Source organism: Lissotriton vulgaris, chromosome 6, assembly GCF_964263255.1.
Source record: "Lissotriton vulgaris chromosome 6, aLisVul1.2, whole genome shotgun sequence".
Lineage (NCBI taxonomy): Eukaryota > Metazoa > Chordata > Amphibia > Caudata > Salamandridae > Lissotriton > Lissotriton vulgaris.
Genome location: NC_141694.1, coordinates 838,239,471 through 838,262,505, shown reverse-complemented (window position 1 = coordinate 838,262,505; position 23,035 = coordinate 838,239,471). Strand labels below are relative to the sequence as shown.

The following is a 23,035-nucleotide window of genomic DNA, read 5'->3' as shown; positions in this document are numbered from 1 at the left end:
CCTTTATTGTGCACTCGTTAACCCAAGACGACGCGTTTCGGCGTAAGCCTTTATCAAGTAACCACCATTTTGTTTTTTGCCATACTTATAGTCCCACAACTATTTCAGTACACAATAGACATAAAGAAAATACTTAATGGTAAACATTATCAATGAAAAAAGATAAATTCAGCAAATTATATTTCATTATGTCAACATTTCAGCATTCATTGCAATTTGTTGTGTGCGTCTAATGTGGAAAGTAGGCAACGTCAGACTACTCCGCTGGCAAGATTATTCGTGGTCGTAGTAAATGTTGACAGAATACCCTTCCAGAAACAATTGCAAATATGTTTATTGTGCAATTGTGGACTCGCATTCATCAACGTCAGGGAAAATAACCCTCATGACGTGGTGCTTGCATCAGCCGGCGAGTCGCCGCTAGGTATCTTGGGAAATGTAGTTTGATACCGCGGGTCGGGACAGTAGTCCCGGGATAATTCATGGGAGCTCCCAGATTTAGATGCATGGGTAATGCCTTCGGATGGGGCTATGTCAATAGAGGAGAGCTCCCCTCGATAACTGACCATCATATGAAATCTGCCAAGGGGTGTTGGGTGGTAAAGGTCAAGGTGTGAGTGCTTTTGTTAGGACGAGTGTAAAGTGAGAAAGTACGATCCAAATGCATGTGTATATACAGTGAAAATTCGAAAAATAATAACATAAAAATTAAAATTAAATAACAACCAACTCAAATTTCAATTCATTATCCTGAGTATGGTGTCACGTTCCTATGTCCGACTGTTAATGCATTACCTATAATTCGAACAGTGGGGAAAATGCGATACAGTCTACCAAATCCTGGAGACAGAGCCCCCCCACTCAATGTTTTACGCATGTCTAAACATAGGAAATTTTTTACAGATAAAACGTGAATAAGTGTAACACACAAATCATTCATCACAACGCGGGTATACTTCTGCTTAGTCCAGGTCAGATCTAGGAGCCTATATGGGATGCCAATTCTTCCCCACAATTAAGTCCTTTTGGGGCCTTACTCTCCATGTCAATGATTCTTCTAGACTCTCTCATCCTAAGTTGTATTTCGCGGTCCCCACCTCTAATAGTCCTAGGTATTCTATCTATTCCATAGAATCTTAGACTGCCGTTATTACTGCCATGTTTTTCTTCATAATGGCGGGCCATGGGGTAATTATGGTCCTTGTTCGAAATGGCACGAAGGTGCTGCAGAATCCTAGTTTTTAATGGATGCTTCGTGCTTCCCACGTACTGGAGCCCACATGGGCATTCCAGTACGTAGATGGCGAAATCAGTGTTGCAGTTAATGGGTTGACAGATTGTACGTGTCTGACCTGATCCTGTTTTGTAAGTTTTACAAGATCTACCATTACGGTCACATTTACAACTCCCACATGTGGTGAAACCATTGGGAATTGGGGGCCATTTCGTATTTTTATCTTCACCGGGATAGCTTTGAACTAATCTATCTCTCAGGGATCGTGCTCGTCGGTACGTTATCTGCGGTTTATTGCCCACTAGTTCCCCCACAATAGGGTCAGATGTTACTATTTTCCAGTTGGCTCGCATTATTCTTTCCAGAGCCCAGGCTACCCTACTGTAATTAGTTATCATCCGGGGTGGATTGGGTCGGGTGCTATTCTCCAATTCTTTCCTTCTGGCGTCACTTTTAGATGTACTGAATAGGACTTCCTCATGTTTTAAACCTTGGACTTTGGTCTGTGCGCTGTTTAACACCTCGTCACTGTATCCCCTTTGGGTGAAGCGTTTCATCATGGCCCTCTGCTCAAGATGGAAATCCGTATCGGTGCTGCAATTGCGTCGAGCCCTCAACAGCTCCCCATAGGGGATGCTTCTCTTCAGGGGGCCCGGATGGTGGCTCGACGCATGCAGGACCGCATTTCCGGCTGTGATCTTCCGGAAAAGACGTGTTGTCAAATCCCCATTCTTTATCTCTACTGCCACATCCAAAAATTCACAATATGTTTTACTTATTACATAAGTGAATTTGAGATTAAGAGTGTTATTTCCTAGATGGCTGATATACTGTCTCGCTAATGTTTCGGGGCCATTCCAGATTAAAAATAGGTCGTCGATGTACCTGACCCACATAAGAATGTGGTCAGTGTACATCTCAGATCCTTCAGCCCAGACGACCTGTTCCTCCCACCAGCCTAGGAAAAGATTCGCTAGGCTGGGGGCAAAACAAGTCCCCATCGCGGACCCGGATAATTGCCGGTATACCGCCTTTTCAAACAGAAAAATGTTTTCTTGGAGACAGAATAGCATCATTTTTTGCAGCATGATATTGTGCCTCCAACAATCCACATGGCGACTTCTTAAGTAATGCATACAAGTTTCCACACCCTTCACTTGATTGATACAGGTATACAGAGAGCATACATCCATGCTAATCATATAGTATCCCTCCTCCCATTTCACATCATGCAGTCTTCTGAGGAAGTCTGTGCTGTCTTTACAAAATGAGTTCAGATTTTGAACATATTCATTCAAGTACAGATCCAGGAATATAGATGTGTTCTCCAATAATCCTCCATTGGACGATACAATGGGACGCCCTGGTGGTCTAGTGGGGTCCTTATGGATCTTGGGGAGGAAATATATACAAGGGATGCGCGGATTCTCTGTCTTTAAAAATTTGTATTCATCAGTGTCCAGTAGACCAGTGTGGTACCAATCCCCAAGTAGTGAGTGATATTCCTTAATAGTGCGTCTATACCTTTCCCAATTGATAAGTTCGTAACATTATAGGTAATGCATTAACAGTCGGACATAGGAACGTGACACCATACTCAGGATAATGAATTGAAATTTGAGTTGGTTGTTATTTAATTTTAATTTTTATGTTATTATTTTTCGAATTTTCACTGTATATACACATGCATTTGGATCGTACTTTCTCACTTTACACTCGTCCTAACAAAAGCACTCACACCTTGACCTTTACCACCCAACACCCCTTGGCAGATTTCATATGATGGTCAGTTATCGAGGGGAGCTCTCCTCTATTGACATAGCCCCATCCGAAGGCATTACCCATGCATCTAAATCTGGGAGCTCCCATGAATTATCCCGGGACTACTGTCCCGACCCGCGGTATCAAACTACATTTCCCAAGATACCTAGCGGCGACTCGCCGGCTGATGCAAGCACCACGTCATGAGGGTTATTTTCCCTGACGTTGATGAATGCGAGTCCACAATTGCACAATAAACATATTTGCAATTGTTTCCGGAAGGGTATTCTGTCAACATTTACTACGACCACGAATAATCTTGCCAGCGGAGTAGTCTGACGTTGCCTACTTTCCACACTAGACGCACACAACAAATTGCATACAATGAATGCTGAAATGTTGACATAATGAAATATAATTTGCTGAATTTATCTTTTTTCATTGATAATGTTTACCATTAAGTATTTTCTTTATGTCTATTGTGTACTGAAATAGTTGTGGGACTATAAGTATGGCAAAAAACAAAATGGTGGTTACTTGATAAAGGCTTACGCCGAAACGCGTCGTCTTGGGTTAACGAGTGCACAATAAAGGGTTTGTGCAAGGTTTCCTGGTGTGCCGTCTCTGCTTCCTTCTAATTGGTGGGATCCAGTACCTACAGATATATATATATATATATATATATGCATATTATCTTCAAATATGGGTATTTATATATAAATGTAGATATCGTCGCTTCACTTGCACCAGGCTCACGAACGGGTGCTGTTACGGCGGGGTGCACCCGCTATTATTAATGCTCCTTGCCTCCTCTTAGTCCAAGAAAAGACACAGCACTCACGGGGGAGAGTCCTTAAATTTATTTAGACTCTCAACGCACCAGACGTGTTACGGCTGTAGCCTTCCTCGATGGTACGAGGGCGCGCCTGAGACGGCCATTTCTTATATTGTTTACAATCACCACATTTCCTGTGTCGACATGAAAACATAGAGGAGGGACCAATGTTTGCCCAACGTAACGTCAACGCCATGTTTAAACATATTGTGATCAATCACAATATCGGCAGATAATGCTTTGGGCAGTGTCCATCAGCTGTTTGCATGCTCAAAATCCATTCAATTACATACATATGTAGTATAAGCAATAAAAAACAAATTCATTTAAATTCATTTAAATTCACAAAATCTCGCCCTCGATGGGCTGATTATCTTGCATGTCTCCATTGTAATTCATGGAAGTGATGGAAATACCCACAACTTCCACACAATCCAGCCCTGAATGGCTTAAACGCTGAAAGCATTACAAGAAAGCTAAATGATCATAAATTCATTGATTACGATATCATACACGATCCCTACACTTCCAGTGTACAACCCACAATTGGAATTAAGACATTGATAACACCCCTAGGTGATAAGAGAAGAAAATAAAATAATATAAAGAAGAAAATAAAGCAAAATAATACATTAATTATTCTATAATTGATATTCAATAACAGTCTACACAAAATTCAGCTCCCAAAAACTCAGGTTACATTCTAGATTCTCCAGATTTTGTATCGATTTATAAGAGTTTTTACATTTTTTTTAGAGTCTTTTATCGATTAGATGCTTCGATTAGACGCTTCGCAGGATAATCTATAGACGGACCCGGGATGAATAATATATGAAAAGAGAACTCTCTATCCTAAGTGTACTATACGTTCCTCATTACCATTCAATTCCCCAGGAGTCTTGGTACCTAGATCTATAATGTACCTTGACTCTAGCCTTCCTAACCTCGCTACTCTGTCCCCTCCTATCACATTCACTGGGACATGGTCTAGCTCAAAGAAAGTCAGTAGGTCTCTATTGCTATTATTTAGCATTTGATAATGCCTTGCAACGGGATATGCTATGTCCCGATTTTTTACTGCCCGTGTATGTTCTAGAATTCGTACCTTCGTTTGGTGGATAGTGCTCCCGATATACCTTAATCCGGAAGGACATATCAGGCAATCCACAGTGTAGGAAGTACTACATGTTAAGAACTTCCTAATCCATTGCAGTTTCTCAGTCCCATGTACTTTGTACAACAGACTTTCTTGCTGTTACTACAGGCTTTGCACCTACCACAGGGGTAAAACCCCTGGGGTGCCACTCCAAATGGTCTAGGTACCACTGGCACAAAGTAACTCTTCATTACAGTCTCTCAAAGCCTTAGCTCTTCTAAAGGTAAGCATAGGGCATGCAGGAATATCCATCCCAATAACCGGATCAGACCTTAGCAGATTCCAGTTCCTCCTCAATACTGTTCTTAACTCCACCACCCCACTTGAGAAGGTCGTTATCATGCTGAACTGTTCTTTTTTCTCCAGTGCGCCTTTCTGTTTCAATAGATCCTTCCTAGACTTCCCTTGCACTCTGAAAGTGAATCTCTCAGTGACTGTTCGCCATACCCTTGTACCTTGAATCTCATTATACTCACTTCTGCATTCTCCTTGAAGACCTTATCATTTGTGCATTTTCGTTTGATCCTAAGTAATTCCCCTTAGGGGATACTAAAGATCAATTTTGGGGAGGTGACTACTAGCAGAGTGCAGGATGGAATTCCTGCTGTAGGCTTGTAATAAAGCTGTGTGCAAATTTTACCCATATCAATAAAAACCTCCAATCAAGGAAATTCACACTTCTCACGCTAATATCTGCAGCAAATCGCAAATTGTTCTCATTTGCATTCAAAATATTTACAAACATAGATGCTGTTTCCACTGATCCCCTCTACACCAGGAAGATATAATCTATGTACCTGTACCAGGCCACTATTCTCTGTGTCCACTCAGCATTGGCAATCGACCAGGCCACCTGATTCTTTCACCAGCCCACAAAAAGATTTGCGTAGCTGGGTGCAAAGCAGGTGCCCATAGCTGTACCCGTGAGCTGTTTGTAATGCTGGTCTTGGTACAGGAAAATGTTATTCTACAGACAAAATGTTAGAAATTCTAACAACATCATCTTGTGATCTACAAATTTCACAGAACGTGTCTAAGAAGGACTTTATAGCTTTTATACCATCAGGATCTGCTATATTAGTGTATAGACTAGCTGTATCCATAACTACCATACAGTCACCATCCTGCCAATCGATTTGTTCAAGGTGTCCCAAGAAATACTTTGTGTCTCTGATGTAGTTACGTAAGGATTTCACAAAATCAGCTAGAAAATAGTCAATATAGACAGACATGTGCTCCAACAGGCTACCTTGAGAACTAACAATGGGTCTACCCAGAGGTTTATCACTGTCCTTATGTACTTTTGGCAGGTGGTAAAAATTTGGAGTCATTGGATTCAAACACCTTAAATAAAGGTTCTGCTCAGATTCCACCATACTCTTCTCATACCACTTCCTCAGTAATTGGTGACAGTTTGTGATACTACTCAGGTAGACATTTTTTTCAGAATTTCTCATAACAAAGGGGGTCAGATAATTGCTGCAGGGCCTCCTCATTATAGGCCTCATAGGTTTGGATCACTACTTTCCCCCCTTGTCTGAGGGTTTCACTGCAATATTCGTGTCTGCTTTGATATTTTTGATAGACATTAGTTGTTCTGTGTGAGATTCGATTTCCCCTTTATAGATCTTATTCTCAACTTAGTCTGTTCTTTCGATACTGCATCTACAAACATGTTGATATTATCATTGGGCATCTGTGGCAAGAAAGTCCAAGCTGGCTTAAAAGGACTCTTACAGCTGATTTGTGCTATCCCCGTTACCGCCAAAATGTTATCAATATCTTTTGTACTTCCACTTTCCATAGCCAGTTCTTTCAGGGCTTATAGCGCTAGTAAATCCCATCCTACTAGGATAACTGTACTAGCCACCGATCTCTTAATGCCCATTTGTTTCTTTGGTCGCAATTTGTAGAATTTGTACAGTTTTAGTTTCAACGAGAATTTGAACAAATCGATCCTAGTCTGTGTATATTCCAAATTCCTCTGGGGACAAAACGATAGTCCTAGTTTTAACACGGATTCTTCACTTTTGGTTAAAATTCTGGAGGTCAGATTTTTGATTGTCAGGTTATTTTCCAGTCCTGGGGTCATCTCCGCTTTTTGTATCTTTTGCTCCTGGTTATGGGTGGTGAGAAATTGCTTTTTATGCCACTCCCCTCCCCTCCGTGTTGGTCTTCTCGTTGATTCTCTGGCGGCTTGCACCTTGCTCCCTTTTGCCAGGTCTGTCTTATTATTTGAAACTCCTTGTGAAAAGGGAGCTTCCTCATTGATGCTGGGCATGGGGCACCCTCTCTGACAGATGTTGACTACTCCATTTCTGACAACTCAGATTCTGTTGTATCCCCCTGATCACTTGCAGTTGGCAATCCCATTTTGTTTTCCAACGCTTTTCTTGACACCTCATATTTTCGGCAAAAGTAAGCACCCTTCACACAGCATAGTCGCGCTCATCATGCTCAAACTTCTCTTGTTTTCGCTGTCTTATTTTGCCTTCATAAGCTTTTAGTCTTTTCCCCATTTGTCATCTAAACTCATCTTGCTTCTTTTTGTCACCATCCTTTACAATTTCATTCTCCAATTCCTCGATTTCCTTGCGTGCTTTCTCATGATTGCTCCATGCAAATTTAATCAAAATCATTAACATCCCTTTGCATGAGCCCTCCGTATACTCTGCCCACTCTTCTAAGAGCTGGGGGTCTGGGTTCTCATACGCTGGGACGGTGTAGATGCGGAGGCCCATGGGAACCCTATTGACCTTAACATAGTTCTGAAGGGAAGTGGCTTCCCACCACTTCCGAACTTCGAGCTTGTGCAATCGCTCAAGGCTAGCAAACTGTGTGCTTAGTGTTGTCACAACTCTGGACTCACCAGTCCTGCTCGTACCTTCACTCTGTGGTCGTTTCTTAAAAACTTCCAAGGCCGCCTCATGGCAATCAGTATTGCAATACATTTTATAGCGTTGCGCAGTTCGCAATCCCCAGAGGCCCAATGGGGCCCCTGGGTGCGCCCTTGTTCTACTATCACACTTCCGTTTATCACCACAGTCCCCTACATGCAGGGGTCCCAATGCATTCCTCAATTGTGGTCCAATACAGTCTGTGTGACAGCGGTGTTAATGTTAATGTTAATGTTATGAATGATTTGTAGAGCGCACTAACACCGATTGGTTTCATGGCGCTGTAGAAAAGGCAAGGTTCGTGGCTCGAGAGGACGTTAGTTGTAGGCTTGCTTATAGAGCCAGGTTTTAAGTGCTCTTCTGAATTTCATGAGGTCCGGACAAGCTCGGATATCGAGGGGAAGGGAGTTCCAAAGTCCAGGAGCGAGTGTGGCAAATCTGCAACCTCCTGTGCGCTTCTGTCTGAAGGAGGGGGTTTGGAGAAGTGAGAGGTGAGAGGTGGGTTGGTTGCGGGTAGGGGTATGTCTGACTATCAGGTTGTCAATGAATTTGGGGCTTTTGCAGTGCAAGGATTTAAAGATCAAACATCCTGTTTTGAAGGTGCAGCGTTGAGACATGGGGAGCCAGTGTATCTTCCTAAGTAATGGGGTGGCTGGTTGCCATCTGGGTTGGCTTAGGATCAATCTGGCTGCGTGGTTCTGGACCATCTGTAGTCGCATCAGTAGGTAGAGAGGCATGCCAAGGTATAGGGAATTGGCGTAGTCCAGGTGAGATAGGACAGTGGCTATCACCACCTGGGTGAGGGCCTCTGGTGTAAGGAGACAACAAACCTTTCTTATTTTCCTGAGTTGGAAAAAGCATTTGGAGACTACGAGACCCACTTGCGATTTCAGTATGAGATCGCTGTTTAGTGTGACTCCGAGTGTTTTTGCCGATGGTGACAGAGAAGGTGGGGAAGGCCAATAATGTGGGCCCCAGTACTTGGAACTGTCCCCTGTAAGTACCAGCTCAGTCTTGCCAGGGTTTAATTTAAGATGGTTTTGGTCCATCCAGTGTTGGATGAACCTCATGGTAGTCTGGAAGCTGGTAATTGAACTCTCAGTGTTGTTTATTGTGAAGAGCAATTGTTGGTCGTCTGCGTAGTTGAAGACCGTCACCTTCCTATCTCTGAGGGACTGAATTAGGGGGAAGATGTAGAGGTTGAACAAGTGGGGGGACAGGGAGGAGCCCTTTGGGTCCTCGCAGGTGATTCTCTGTTTGGGGGGCGACCAGATTGTTAAGGCAGACGGCCTGGGATCTGTTCTCCAGGAAAGGCCGCTGCGCCCTGGATGCCAGCCTGGCTGACACGGTTGATTAAGATGGTGTGATCGACCGTGCCGAACGCGGTGGAGAGGTCCAGGAGCACCAAAGCCTGGGGGGAGTTATTGTCTGCGCAGTTGCGAAGTGTGTCCAGTAAGGTGAGTATGACGGCTTCCGTCGAGTGCGTAGGCCAGAAACCTGCCTAGTAAATGTAAATGTGGGTGTACTTGTAAAGCGCTCTGTGACTCCAAGGAGTATCCTGGCGCTGAGGACCGCTGGGGAACCCGTCCTGGTTTTCCCTGTGAGATGATCCCTTTCTGGATATCTCCAAGGTGAAACCAGGAATCCCCGGCGTCTGTGGGGGGCCGTTGTAGAGATGAGGCAAGCTTAATGCCCAGAGTTGCCGAGTGTGTTCCCTGGTTAGAGTAGGCACAGAGGCGAGAATTATCAAGTCCGTTTGACCCTGGTCCATGACCCTGCCGCGTCGGGAATTGAACCCTGGTCCCGGGCCGTTCTCTGCTTACGGGTCTGCCGCCTCTAACCAGTGAGCCACACCACTCCACTAGTGAGGCTCGAGGTAGTTGGACTCCTCCAGAAAGTCAGATAGGCATCTGGCTATGTGTGCCTCCATCACCTTTGCCAGGAAGGGGAGTAGGGAGATAGGGGTGGTAGTTTGACATGCATGTGGGGTCAGCCCCTGTTTTTTTCAGGAGTGGCACTGCTGTCACTTCCATAAAAGCTGAGGGGACTTGGCCAGATGATAAGGAGTAATTGAGGAGGGTGAGGGCAGGATCTGGGAGAGTGGAGAAGCAGTATTTTAGTATGTGAGGGGGCAGCTGTGTGAGGGGGCGCTGGTGCATGTGGAATAATAACATCGCTTCACTTGCACCAGGCTCACGCACTCCCGAACGGGTGCTGTTACGGCGGGGGTGCTCCCGCCAATATTAACACTCCTCGCCTCCTCTTAATCCCAGAAAAGACACAGCACGCACGGGGGGAGTCCTTAGATTTATTTAGACTCTCAATGCACCAGGCGCGTTTCAGCAGTCGCCTTCCTCGATAGTGCAAGGGCGCGCAAGAAACTGCCATTTTTTATATTGTTTACAATCACCACATTTCCTGTGTCGACATGACAACATAGAGGAGGGACCAATGTTTGCACAACGTAATGTCAGTGCCATGTTTAAACATATTGCGATCATTCACAATATCGGCAGATAATGCTTTGGGCAGTGTCCATCATGCTTTGGGCAGTGTTTTTTATTTCACAAAATCTCACCCTCTATGTAGATATAGGCATAATATTTGCTATTGCTCCGGGGTCCCCGCACATGGGCAGGACTATTCATTGCTTATGACTATTGATGAGTATCCCCTGGAAGAGAATTGATGTGACTATCATTTAAACTGTTTCTACTTCTCCCATCAGGATAGCATTTTTAAAAACCATCCTAATAGCTTAGAGGCTGATTACGAGTGCAGCGGTCCTCAGACCGCCGCACTCGTTGTGGCACAGAGGGGCGGTCCACCGTCTGCTGGGTTATGACTTGGTGGACTGCTGCCTATGCCGTTGCCTGGTGGCGGCGCGGCGGAGGCCCATTGTAAAATGTTGAGCGGGACTGATGCAATCCCGCTAAGCCGTGGCGGCTCGCCGAGGGCGTTATGCAGGGCGGTGAGGCGAGGCGTGGGAGGGGCAGGGTGGGGGTAATGGAGTCAGACATACGACGGACAAGAGTAAGGTAAGTATTTAAATAAATAAAACAATTTACCTTGCTCGCGCTGCAGTGCCGAGTTGGTAATGCAGCGCACGCAAGGAAAATTGTTTTCTTTATTTAATTACTTTCCTTACTCCTGTCCATCGTACTTTACTCCTGTCTGCTGTATGTCGGACTCCACTACCCCCCACCCTGCCCCACCGCTCTGCAGCACTCCCTCAGGGAGCCACCGCTGAGCATATTATACGTTTCTTCACCATAAGCCATTTCCTGGCGGACTCCCAGCCATGAATAGGCTGATGGTGGAGGAACAAAGGTGCTCCCCAACCATGGGGATACAATCGCGGATGGGACACAACATGTGCCTCCTTGTCTGCTTGCATCCCCAATTCCAGAACGGCATGGAATTCACCGTCCATGCCGTGCTGGAACATTTTTGCCATTCTCATTGTGGGGCCCTTTTTTCTGGCACCACCATGGGAACAACAAAAAGACTGTCCGCCTGCACGGTGGACAAGGGCACAACTGCACCAACGTCGTAATCATCCCCTTAGTGATTTTTCCTAAGGTAACTTAATTGTATTTCAACATTTTATCAGATGGTTGTTAAACCAGATACAAACAAAAATTAGGGGTACTGTTCCTAAAGCGAAAGACGAGATATCAACAGGTTGTACAAGACTCGGGTATGTGCGTGGTGGAAGTCAGCAGGACTGTTTCATGTTGCCTGCACACATCCCAAAGAAGTGTCATGCTTCATCATAGGGCTTTTGCTCCTAGTTGGATCGGTGCAGCAATGCCAAATGGGTCCCCCGACGGGTCACTTTGGCGGAGACCTTTTATTGGTATGAGATATGATGAATGCAAGGCAGTGTCTAGGTGGGGTGGTATTCCATGTGTGATGATGTGGGTTAAAACTGGTCAGGGAGGCCACTAACTATTTTTAATAACTGGAACGCCCTGTCAGATAAAAAACCTATGTAGGTAAATGCTACCAATAGGGTCATAAAGTACCCTGGTAGTCTGATTTGAGTTCCCTCTTTTGGGTCCCACTGTAGTCAGTCAACGTGTTTCGCGCCCCTAATGGTCAGGAGGATCTGTGGCGCTTTGTCCGGACAGAAATAGTGAGTGAATCCTCCTACCCCACATTTGTGTCTAAAGTGGTGCCCTTTGAGTGGTACCTACTTTTCTGATGTTGGCTTTCCAACCTGTCAGGAGAGAAAAAGAAGACAGAATGATCATGTTCCTGCCAAAATGTTCGTCTGGTGCTGGAATGGCTTCCAGACACGTTCAGACATATACAAGGCCACACAACATTAAAATAGGTAGGGTGAAGAGCCACTCTATGAGAATAGATTGCATTTAGAATTTCTTTCAGCGAAGTTCCCAGCCTAAAGAATTCGAGGCTGGTACCCCATACAACAAAATGTCTTCAGATCACAATAATATATGGCATGCAGCGTGAGAAAAGGACATTTCATTGTGTGAGTGGCACAGGATTTCATAAATACCATACCACTGTGCAAATAGTGTAGATTGCCAGTGTAGCAGCCAAGTGTTTTATACACACACAAGAGAGATCACCATAATGCGTGCTGCTATCTCATAAGTGGGCACAGTGTTAAAAATGGTCACAATAATAAAAACAGGAGCGTGGTAGTGTTTCCATTACTTCCCTCTCTTATATATCATGAGGCACATAATATTACCTCCAATTGGAGATAAAAGTACTCTCTAGGGTGTGGCAAAGGTGCCGTGCTCAGTCTTACTAAACTGGAAGTAAGTAGGTAAAATAAATAAGGAGGATCCAAACTGCAGGAAGAATTCAAGGCTGGTACCCCATACAACATAATTGCTGCATATAAAATATTCAAATTTCACCACTTTTATCTCTTTATTAGATCTGATAGGGGCATATATAAGCCAGGAATATCACTTTTTTCTATGTTCTTGTGGCTTCTCCTTATCTACAAGGCGTTGTTAAACCACTTAACGTGGCTTAATGCCAACTTGTAAATAAGGCCCCCTTTCATGCTTTACTTAGCATGAAAGGGGCTGGCAATAGGTGTTGCGGTTGGTGTTTCGCCGCAACATACATTGATTTTGACGCTTCCACTATTTATAAGGGTGGTGTAAATTGGAGACAGTGCCAAAATTAAGATCAGGAAAATCTGGTCTTAACATGGTGAAACGAGGATGGATGCTTTATTTCTTCTCGTTTTTTCTGTATCTATTTCTGCTGCATTGTGCACTAGACATAGAAACAGCAAATCGCCATAAAGGATTGTTTATGTGTAGGAAGGTGTCCCTTCCTGCACATGAACAATCATTAAAACAATGACCATCTGCAATTCTATGTGTGCTGCACAATGCAGCACGCATAGGAGTTGCAAATCGCTATTCTGGATTGTTTATGTGCAAGAAGGGATACCTTCTTGCACATAAACAATCATTCCCTCAACCCAGGCACCCTTGCACTCTGAGGCAAGGGTTCCTGCGTTGGCCCTAGGCAGCTGAATTTAGCACCAGTGCTTGGAGAAAAGCAGGGAAGTGCTGTCTTCTAATAAATCCGGCACATCCCTGCATTTCTAAGGTGACTGGGCACAATGTTAGCAATTTTTGGAGCTAACCTGCGCTCCACCACTTTCTTGTAAATATGCCCCATAGTTTTTAATAGTGAATCAAATGTCAACAGGAATAACATCTCTGATAGTGGAAATCCTGGGCTTGTTCACTGACCCAGTTGGAAAAAGCACACTAGTACGCCATTTAGTCTAACCTTGTCTACAGATATGGCATACAGGGCCATTGGCATTTTTATGACTTGGCTCCTAGCTTGAATCTGTGGAGCACTGGTTGCAGAAAAGATCATACTATTTTGTTGAACAACCTTCTCACATCCACTTCTACCTCAGCTGTTAGCAAGTTAAGAGTTCCGGATCTTTCATTTAGGTAGCAGGACAGTCTTGCATTATTACTTGTCTCGTCGTTGGGTAAATCCAGGTTGTGCAAGGTATATAATTGTATGGATTACCTTCCACATCCTATTCAATATTATTTTGATGTCACTTTTATATTCTACATTTAAGAGTGAAATAGGCCTGTAGTTTTTAGTTGAGGTATATCCTTTATCTACTTGCAGGACTACACTAATCCAGCCTGCCGCTTTATACATAATCTCACCTATCTCAGCAAAGTGTTAAACTAGATCTGGTAGCAAGCTTAAAATCTATTTCACATATTCTTTATTAAACAGCGCCTTATCAATCACCTAATTCTAAAACCAAAAGTTAACACAGGAAGTTATATTAAAGAATAAATGCCTCAGTCCTATAAAACTCCTAAAATACACTTAGCCATAAACATATAATATGCAAAAGACGTTAATATATTTGTTAACATAACTCACGGACATTATTAAAAAGTAATCCAGCGGAATGAGTCCCAAAAGATCTAGAATAAACCATGTCTTCAGGTAATTTAATTTGACTTCTTTAGGCTCCAAGGACTAGAAGAAAAAACACAAATATTTGTAAATTCATTGGCGAAAGACAAACTTCAAACAATAAGATACATTCAAATACTAATGGCTGCCTAAAGTTGTTCTCTTCTTTTTTATTTTTTGAGGCAGTTTACAAAGCACGAATCATGCCCCCAGATGGTGCTGTACAATGTTCTCAGAAGACTCAGAATTCAGAATACATATATCACATGCATCAAATATACAGAAAATATAGCTAAACATTAAATGATATAATGGAGCTTAAGGAGGATTCAATATTTTTCAGTCATACATATAAAACTATTATTTCCTGCAGAGATAAAAAGATTTGGACGAACCATTCCAGTCAAGAAAATATTTGTATTTGACAATCTTGCATCTTTTGTGTTAATGGGTTCATAAGTGAGGAAGTAAGGTGGGAAGGATAGCATGTTTTACAATATTCATTTTACAGACAGGTAACAGGAAAGGTTTTCACATTAGTGTGTAAGAGTATGAGTACAGTAGCATGGTTGTATCCTAAGAGAGGAGAGGGTGGGAAAGAATGGCATCTCACCGGGGTCAGAGCACAGTACGTGAGCTCGGATTGAGATGTCAACGAAAACTTCAAGGCCTACTAATTAAAGCCATGTCATATTGGGAAGGGTAACATGTAGAGTGCAGGCCCATTGTACTTGAGAACTTAACTGTATGGGCTCACATACACATACATCTGTGTTCAGTCTTGCATTCAAAACCTGTGTGCAAATAGATCTCCTAGGAGATGTGAGATGTGTGAAACTTATTAGGGTCATTAAAAAAAAATTACCCTTTAATCTAGTTCCTACATTATGGGAATCAAAACTAAAGGAATTAAAATAATAAATATTTTTGACCCTTTGGTTGAAACAGAAACTTATCTTTCACGAAAAATGGCTTTTATTTTACAAGCCTACTGAAAGGCTACATCAAATGGATCAACCAGTTTATTTTTTATTTATTTTTTATAATTCTTTTTATTAAACAGTTCGACTAAATCACATAAATTAATTACAAGCAGGCTACTTGATTTGTCTCAGCGATATTGTACCATATACAGAATATATTACAATTGTTATATTGATCAGTTCAAGGGGTATCAACAATGTCTTTGCCAAACTAGCGACTTGGCGGGAGACAGATGTCGCCTCTGTATCTGTTCCATGCTCCCCATACCTTAATCCACTTCCTGGGGCATCCCCTAGCTATGAAGACTGACATTTCCCTGGACATGCACCAATCTAAATCCTCCTTCCGCTTCCTCAATTGGGGCGATGTTACGTTTTGCAATCATATATGCCAACGTTGCCCATTGCGTTGTGTATGTGTTAAGATCTGTAGGCTCCCAGATATTCAATATGCATCTTCGGGCTTCCGGCTGCATATACACCCCCTATACTGGTCTCAGTGTGCAGTGGATGCCCCTCCAATAGCGTTTTATCTGCTGACAGCTCCATAGTATGTGGAAGAATGTTCCCGGCTCCCCGCACCCCCTTCTGCACTCACCACTTTCTGCCCTTCCCATTCGAACCAGGCCTGGACCAGTAACGATAGATCCTGTGCAATATTTTAAACTGTACGAATCTCAGCCTGGCTTGGATTGCAACTACTCGTGTGGAGAAGACCACTCTCTTGCCAGTCTTCATCATTGATTTGTAGACCATCCCTGGCCCATTGTCCTCTGAGGGCCCGTAACAGATCCTCTATGTTCTTTATCAATTTCCTGTATATTAGGGATATGGTCTTTTCTGGAAGATGCCCGTCTAAGACTCTGTCCTCCAGGGGGGAGGCTTCCGAGAGTGTCGTGCCACTTGGAATATGAGTGAGTAGTGCATGGCGGATTTGAAGGTAACTGTAATGCTCAGTGTCTGTCAAGTTGTATTGAGCTTTAAGGAACATAAATGATTGCACCGTTCCTGCCCCCCAGATGTCTTTGATTCGGGAGATCCCTATAAGATCTCTTATATCGAAACCCTTGGATTTCCAGAGGCTTCCAAATTTCTCTGAGCTCCACAGTGGAGTGGCTGGCAGCGTGAGTTTGTTTTTCCATTTTAAGTGTTTGGTGACAGCGTGCCATACTTGGACAGCGTGTGCAGTGGGTCCAGTCAGCGGGTATCTACTGGGTTTAGCGTATAACGCTCTAGTATATTCACCACCTGGGAGCTGCCATCTGTCCATTGCATATACGGGATCACCCTGATGTCTATTGATCCCGTGATTGATAGCCGCCAGCTGAGACGCCCAGTAGTACTTCTTTAAGTCTAGTAGGCTAATTCCACCATCATACCAGTTAAGAGTCAATTTGGAAAACGCAATACGTGGTCTGCCCTCCCATAAAAGCTGTCTCTGAAGACTCTCAATTTCTTTAAAATAGGACCTGGGATCCGGATCCATCGTACTTTGGAGCTCATATAAAAACTGAGGCCATCATTTTGAAAAGGACCGCCCTGCCTAACATGGAAAGGGGAATGGATCTCCAATGCGCTACATCATTCTTAAGTCTTTGCATGGGTGGGTCCAGATTGCGGGCATAGTGAAGTTTCGAATCTAATGTCACAAAGATTCCAAGGTATCGGAAACCCGTCCAACACGGTCGGAATCAGGCAGTATTATCAGCAGTTCACCCCTAATGAAATAAACCATAGATTTGAGCCAGTTCACGGTGCATCTAGAGTACCTGCCAAATATTTCCAGCACATCTAGGAGCCAGCTTAGTGATCCTCTAGGATTCATAAAGAACAAGAGGACGTCATCTGCATACAGAGATATCTTGCCCTCCCAAACCAGCGACGACCTCAGTCCCCGAATGGATCCGTCCTGCCTTATCCAAACCGCAAGTGGCTCCACTGCCAATGCAAAGAGGAGCGGAGATAGGGGGCAACCCTGACTAGTACCCCTACCGAGCAGGAAGTCTGAAAACCTACGGTTATTCACTACGACCTGGGCCATCGGGCCAGAGTATAGGAGGCTCACCCAGCCTATGTATTCCTGTCCGAAACCTAATTTGCCTAAAACGGCAAACAGATAAAGCCACTCAACCATATCAAACGCCATAGTGGAGTCTAATGATACTATGACTGCCGGCTCCAGTATGTTAGATGCTCTACTCAATACTCCATCTAATCGCGTAAGTTAAGGGCTATGTTTCGATGCGGCATGAAGCCCGACGGGTCTGGGTGGACCAGCGTGGTAATTACTTTGATCAGACGTATTGCCAGTAATTTGGTAAGTACCTTAGGATCCACATTCAGAAGTGATATTGGCCAATAGGAGGCACAGCTAGTTCTGGGTTTGCCTTCTTTGTGTATGACCACTATGTTAGCCACTCACTGGTCATATGGTATTCAGTCCCTTCTCCCTACTCTCCATCAACACAGCTCAAATGTAGGGGGCTAGTTTATTAGAATTCAGTTTATACAATTCTATGGGGATGCCATTAGGCCCCGTCGCTTTACCTGAGTTCACACCCCGGATAGCCTGCGCCACCTCATCATCGGTCAGAGGGGAGTCCAGGTAGTCCCTGTTTTCATCCGAGAGCGTGGGAAGTATTATGTCTCTTAACATTTCCACAGTTTCTTCTTCAGTGAACCTGCTGGTCATACTATATACTGTACGGTAGTGATTGGAAAATTCTGCCTTGGACTTATCTACTCTGTGCCCTGGCTCTATCCCTAGCGATGCTATGAAACTCATCTAGTCTCAATCTGAGAAAGTGAAGGCGCTCAGAGGAAACCACCCTTGCTAGTTCCTCTTCTGACTTCACCACATCTTCTTCCACTCTTTCAAGTTCAGCCTGACTCTCCTTCTTTTTCCCTGCTATCAGGGAAAGTGTTTCTCCCTGGATAAACGTTTTATATGCCTCCCAAACAGTTTGTGCATAGTATATCAAATCCTTGTTTTCTAGAAAGCAGTGATCTGTGACTTTGACAATACTGTTTCGAGTATGTGGATCCTTCAAATACCATGGATTGATGGGGGCTACTCTACCAGCACTCTAATCTCAGCCACACGGGGTAAAGATCTGAAATGCCCTGTCCCAAATGACTTATTTCTTGGAAAGTATGGGCCTGAGCTGCCGGGAGAAGAACTTAGTCTATTCTTGACAGGCTGTGGTGTGCCCCCGATATGTGTGTTAATTATTTTCTATCTAGGTTGTGCACCCTCCATCCATCCACCAGCCCCACTGTGTCTACGAATTCAGGGAGCCACCTCTGAGCAGGTCTGATTGCGCGGGGGTGTCTATCTTGGTCACTGGATATCACCGCATTGAAATCGCCTCCCAATACCAGTACTCCCACAGGAAGAGTGAGGAAAATCGAGCCTAGGTCTTTAAATCTTTCCGTCTGTAAGCAGGGAGAGACATAAACAGAAAGGAATGTGGCTGTCTTCCCTTCCCATTGGCCCGAGACCCCTTCATATCTGCCTCGTATGTCTATCCATGTGGCTTGCGGTGTGAAAGGGAATTAATTTTTGATTAGTATTTCTACTCCCCTCGACCCTGAGGTAAATCCTGCATGTGCCACCAGCTTGTATCCTCCCCTGTGCAAGGCCATACACTTGCTTCCTATCAGGTGAGTTTCCTGCAGAAGGATCACTTCCGGCGCATGCCGTCTGATAAATTCGTTGACCATTCCCCTCTTTATTTTGTCCCCCAGCGCATTTACATTCCAGCTAAGCACTTTGAACTCCGATCTCTGTCTGTCGCTCGCCCCTGTAGAAGACTTAGTAGCTCTGCTCAGCTATTTGATGGTGTTGAAGAAAGCAAAGTTACAACCAATAAAATTTCCACATTGAAACACATTACAAACAATGCAAATTCAAACAAAAAAATCGAAACAAACCTCTCCCACCTCCCTCTCTACCTGCACCCCTGCTCTCAGCGTTCGCCCATCCCCAACTGGCAGAGTGCCTGTCACCCTACACGCTAATCTACTATAAAACTAAAGGTAGTAAAAAGGAGGGAGGCCGGCGTTCCGTCTCCCTCTCCCCTTCCCCCGATCTGTATCAATTCAAACAAATTGTCCCTTGAAGTTCACATTATGCATTGCAGCGTTGACATACCCCGGGGAGAGTCAAATATCTTAACATGGGGCCAACACCCCTGTACCTGGCATTGTACAGTTAGTCCATGTGCATGGTGGCCGGTTCTCATTCTTGCTCCAGTGCTACTTGCTCTCCTTCTCGGTCCCGTGACCCAGCGCCACCCAAGGGACAACTATCGATCCAGTCAGACTCCACTTCTGGATTATCAAAAAAACACGCTCTTCCCACAACCTCCACCCTCAGATGTGCCCGGAACATCATGGCGTACTTTATCCCCTTGTCTCTAAGTTGTTCTTTACTGCAAGGAAGTTCCTTTGTTGCTTCTGCACCAGTTGTGTGAAATCAGGAATGAAAGAGAGGGTGGCATTCTCACAGCATGGTGGGGTCCTCTGAAATTCAGGATCTCTAGAAATCACCGGGCGAGGGGACGCACCGGGTTTGGCCGCCCACCGCTGCCTTCCATTGTGAAGAATTAGTTTCCGGGGGAAGTCACACTGGTAACAGGACCCCTCCAACAGTTTTCACCCCCGCGGGCCGCCCCAGCACACTCGGGCCGGTTTCTGCACCTCTACAGGCGCGGAGCTCTTCCACCTAGACCCGACCAATCTCTCCTCCCTCGTAGTGTTATAGAGGGGGGTACGGTCTTTAACTCACCCCCATTATCCCTTTGGGACTTCCGGACACCGGCCCCCACCAAAGCTCTGCAGCCTCTATTGGAATTGTAGTGTCCCAGGGCTCCTGATCTTGCCCAATCACAGTGGGGAGGATCTTCCTGCGAGTACCGCCACCCCTTCACTGCTCATATGCCGCCGCAGGTAGCCGTAGCCTTTACTGCTGCTTTGGCGTGACCGGCGACTTCGGTCCGAGTCACCGCTGTTGTTGGACTCCGAGGCGGCCACAGAAACATGCCAGTCCGCCAGGGCCGCCCGTGACCCTGTGAGCGGGTTCAATAGTGAAGAATTTACCAAGGCCCTTGGGCATGGGATGGGTCAGAATGAGGTCTTCCACAAACAGGTCAGGGGCCGGGCCTTCTGATTTTTCAGGCACACCCAAGATGCGGACATTATTGTGCCGGTGTCTCCTTTCGTAGTCGTCCAGTTTACTCTCAGCCTTTTTGTAGAAAGACTTGAGATCGCGCACTTCCTCCCGGAGCTCCGCCACATCATCCATCAGACTGGCCGTCTGTATGTCCAGTGACTTGACCTTTTCATTGACTTTGGTGAGGTCCGCGCGTATGAGATTCACTTCTATGGAGACTGTGTCCAGCTTATTTTCCAGCAACTCTATTTTTTGTCCAAGGGATGATTTGACTCCATCTATGGCCGCCATGACATCACGTAGGATCAAGTCTGATGCAGGGCTCGCGGACTCTCCTCCCGCCGTGATGGCTTGTCTTGAGTCCGTTGGAGAACCTTTGGGCAGCGTGTACCGATTCAATTTGTTAGTCTGTATTTGTCTCATTCCCTTAGTTGTCCTGGATTGATGTTTGTCGGTGTCTGGTTTGGATGCCATTGGTGCCTCAGCTCACAGCGCACCCCAGTGGTGTTTCCTCTTAGATCTGGATGCAGACTCCACTAAGTCAGCCGCCGCGTCGCAGGCCCTCTGTCCATCCGCCCGGGCCCCAGGGGGTGGTCCGCATGATGTTCACTGGGGGCCACTAAGTGCTCCTCTGTGCTAGCGCATGCCGGGACTGACCTCAGCTACCCCAGTCCGCTTGATAATGTCTGGATGTATTCCCTCCGTTGTCACAAACCGGCTCCACGCGCCTTGACCCTGCTGTTCAGAGGAGGTTCAATCGGGGGGAGGGGCCCGCACTTCCTGTACCCCTTCAGCCGTAAGATCCCAGACAGGATCACTGACTCTCGCCCCAGTGCAGTCACCTCTCGGCCTATTGTAGACCACCGCAGCCTTCCATTGTGAAGAATTAGTTTCCGGGGGAAGTCACACTGGTAACAGGACCCCTCCAACAGTTTTCACCCCCGCGGGCCGCCCCAGCACACTCGGGCCGGTTTCTGCACCTCTACAGGCGCGGAGCTCTTCCACCTAGACCCGACCAATCTCTCCTCCCTCGTAGTGTTATAGAGGGGGGGACGGTCTTTAACTCACCCCCATTATCCCTTTGGGACTTCCGGACACCGGCCCCCACCAAAGCTCTGCAGCCTCTATTGGAATTGTAGTGTCCCAGGGCTCCTGATCTTGCCCAATCACAGTGGGGAGGATCTTCCTGCGAGTACCGCCACCCCTTCACTGCTCATATGCCGCCGCAGGTAGCCGTAGCCTTTACTGCTGCTTTGGCGTGACCGGCGACTTCGGTCCGAGTCACCGCTGTTGTTGGACTCCGAGGCGGCCACAGAAACATGCCAGTCCCCGGCCCCGCGAAAGGCAGCAAATTACAGAGCTCAGATCTCCGGCTCCCAGCATTGCAGGAAGGTCGGGGTGGCAGCCGAGTGCGTCACTCTCACTCCTTTATCGATTACCAGCCTTCAAAGGCAGGATAGCTGACAAGATGCTGGGCTCAGGGGACAGTCAGTGAGGAGATGAGGTTTTACGCGGCCATCTTGGTCTGGCTCCTCCCCACAAGTTGATTTCTTTGTGTTAAAGGAAAACTCAGTAGGATGAACAATGATGTATTCTTTAAAAAGAGATTAAAAACACGTTCTAATGATTTTCTTTAAAAGAAATATTAAATGTATTAAAATGGGGCTACACTGGATCAATCATCTCTAGGGACCCGATTACCAAGTCAGAAGGTATCAACATAGAGCAAGGACAGTGCACCTAAATCTAGACTGCATCCGTAGCAACCACAAGTTTGGCAGAGGAAATCCACACAGCCTCACTTAAGGCTATTGCAATTGACTGCAGTGCCCTACAACTACAACGGCCCAGCCTCCTTGCACATGAAAATCAAGGAGCCACACCACAGGGCACCACAGAGCACGTGTGGCTAGAGGCCATGGGCGGATAAGGAACCTAGAATGGTGAGTGTCAGGCCACTCACCTCGAGAACATATCAGCAGAGTCGATGTTAGACCTTATTTACTCCCAGCACAGTGTCCGAACAAGGAATGATGACCTCAAAAAATGCGCACTCCCAGGTGGGAAGAAGACGTAACAAAATATTAAAAGAGGCAAAGACTTGCGCCCTCTAAGTGCTCACTATCCTATTTGGGAATGCCCCAAGTGTCTTCCTCTTTCAGGATGCGTCTTCCAGGGGTGTAGAGGAGAGTAAATAAGGAGAAGGAACATACACTTATATTAGCATTGTAACACATTGACATAGTTAGTTCGGATCACTGAAATAATATAGACTGCCAAAATATCGACCTGCAAAAATATCGTTGCCAAAATATCGACAGACAAAATATCGACTTTCTATCTACAAACAGGTAAGTACAAAAATATTGAGTACAAAATATCGTTAACAATAATATAGATGTAAAAAATATCGACTTTATTAAAAACAGTGTTAAATTAAATTAATATTAAATTTAAATGACTAAAATATACTTAAAAATACTTAAATTAAATTATAATAATTAAATAATAAATGAAAATAATAAAAAAAAATTACA

At 45.1% G+C, this 23,035-nt stretch overlaps 1 protein-coding gene across 1 annotated transcript in view; it reads right to left on the bottom strand.

The window, feature by feature from the left end:
* LOC147708080 (potassium/sodium hyperpolarization-activated cyclic nucleotide-gated channel 1-like) overlaps nt 1-23,035 on the bottom strand; it is a 1,712,518-nt gene that overhangs the window by 1,273,137 nt on the left and 416,346 nt on the right. The window contains exon 3 of the mRNA XM_086926862.1: nt 14,311-14,405. Coding sequence (XP_086782988.1) covers nt 14,311-14,405 — 95 coding nt within the window. The remainder of the gene's footprint in view (nt 1-14,310; nt 14,406-23,035) is intronic.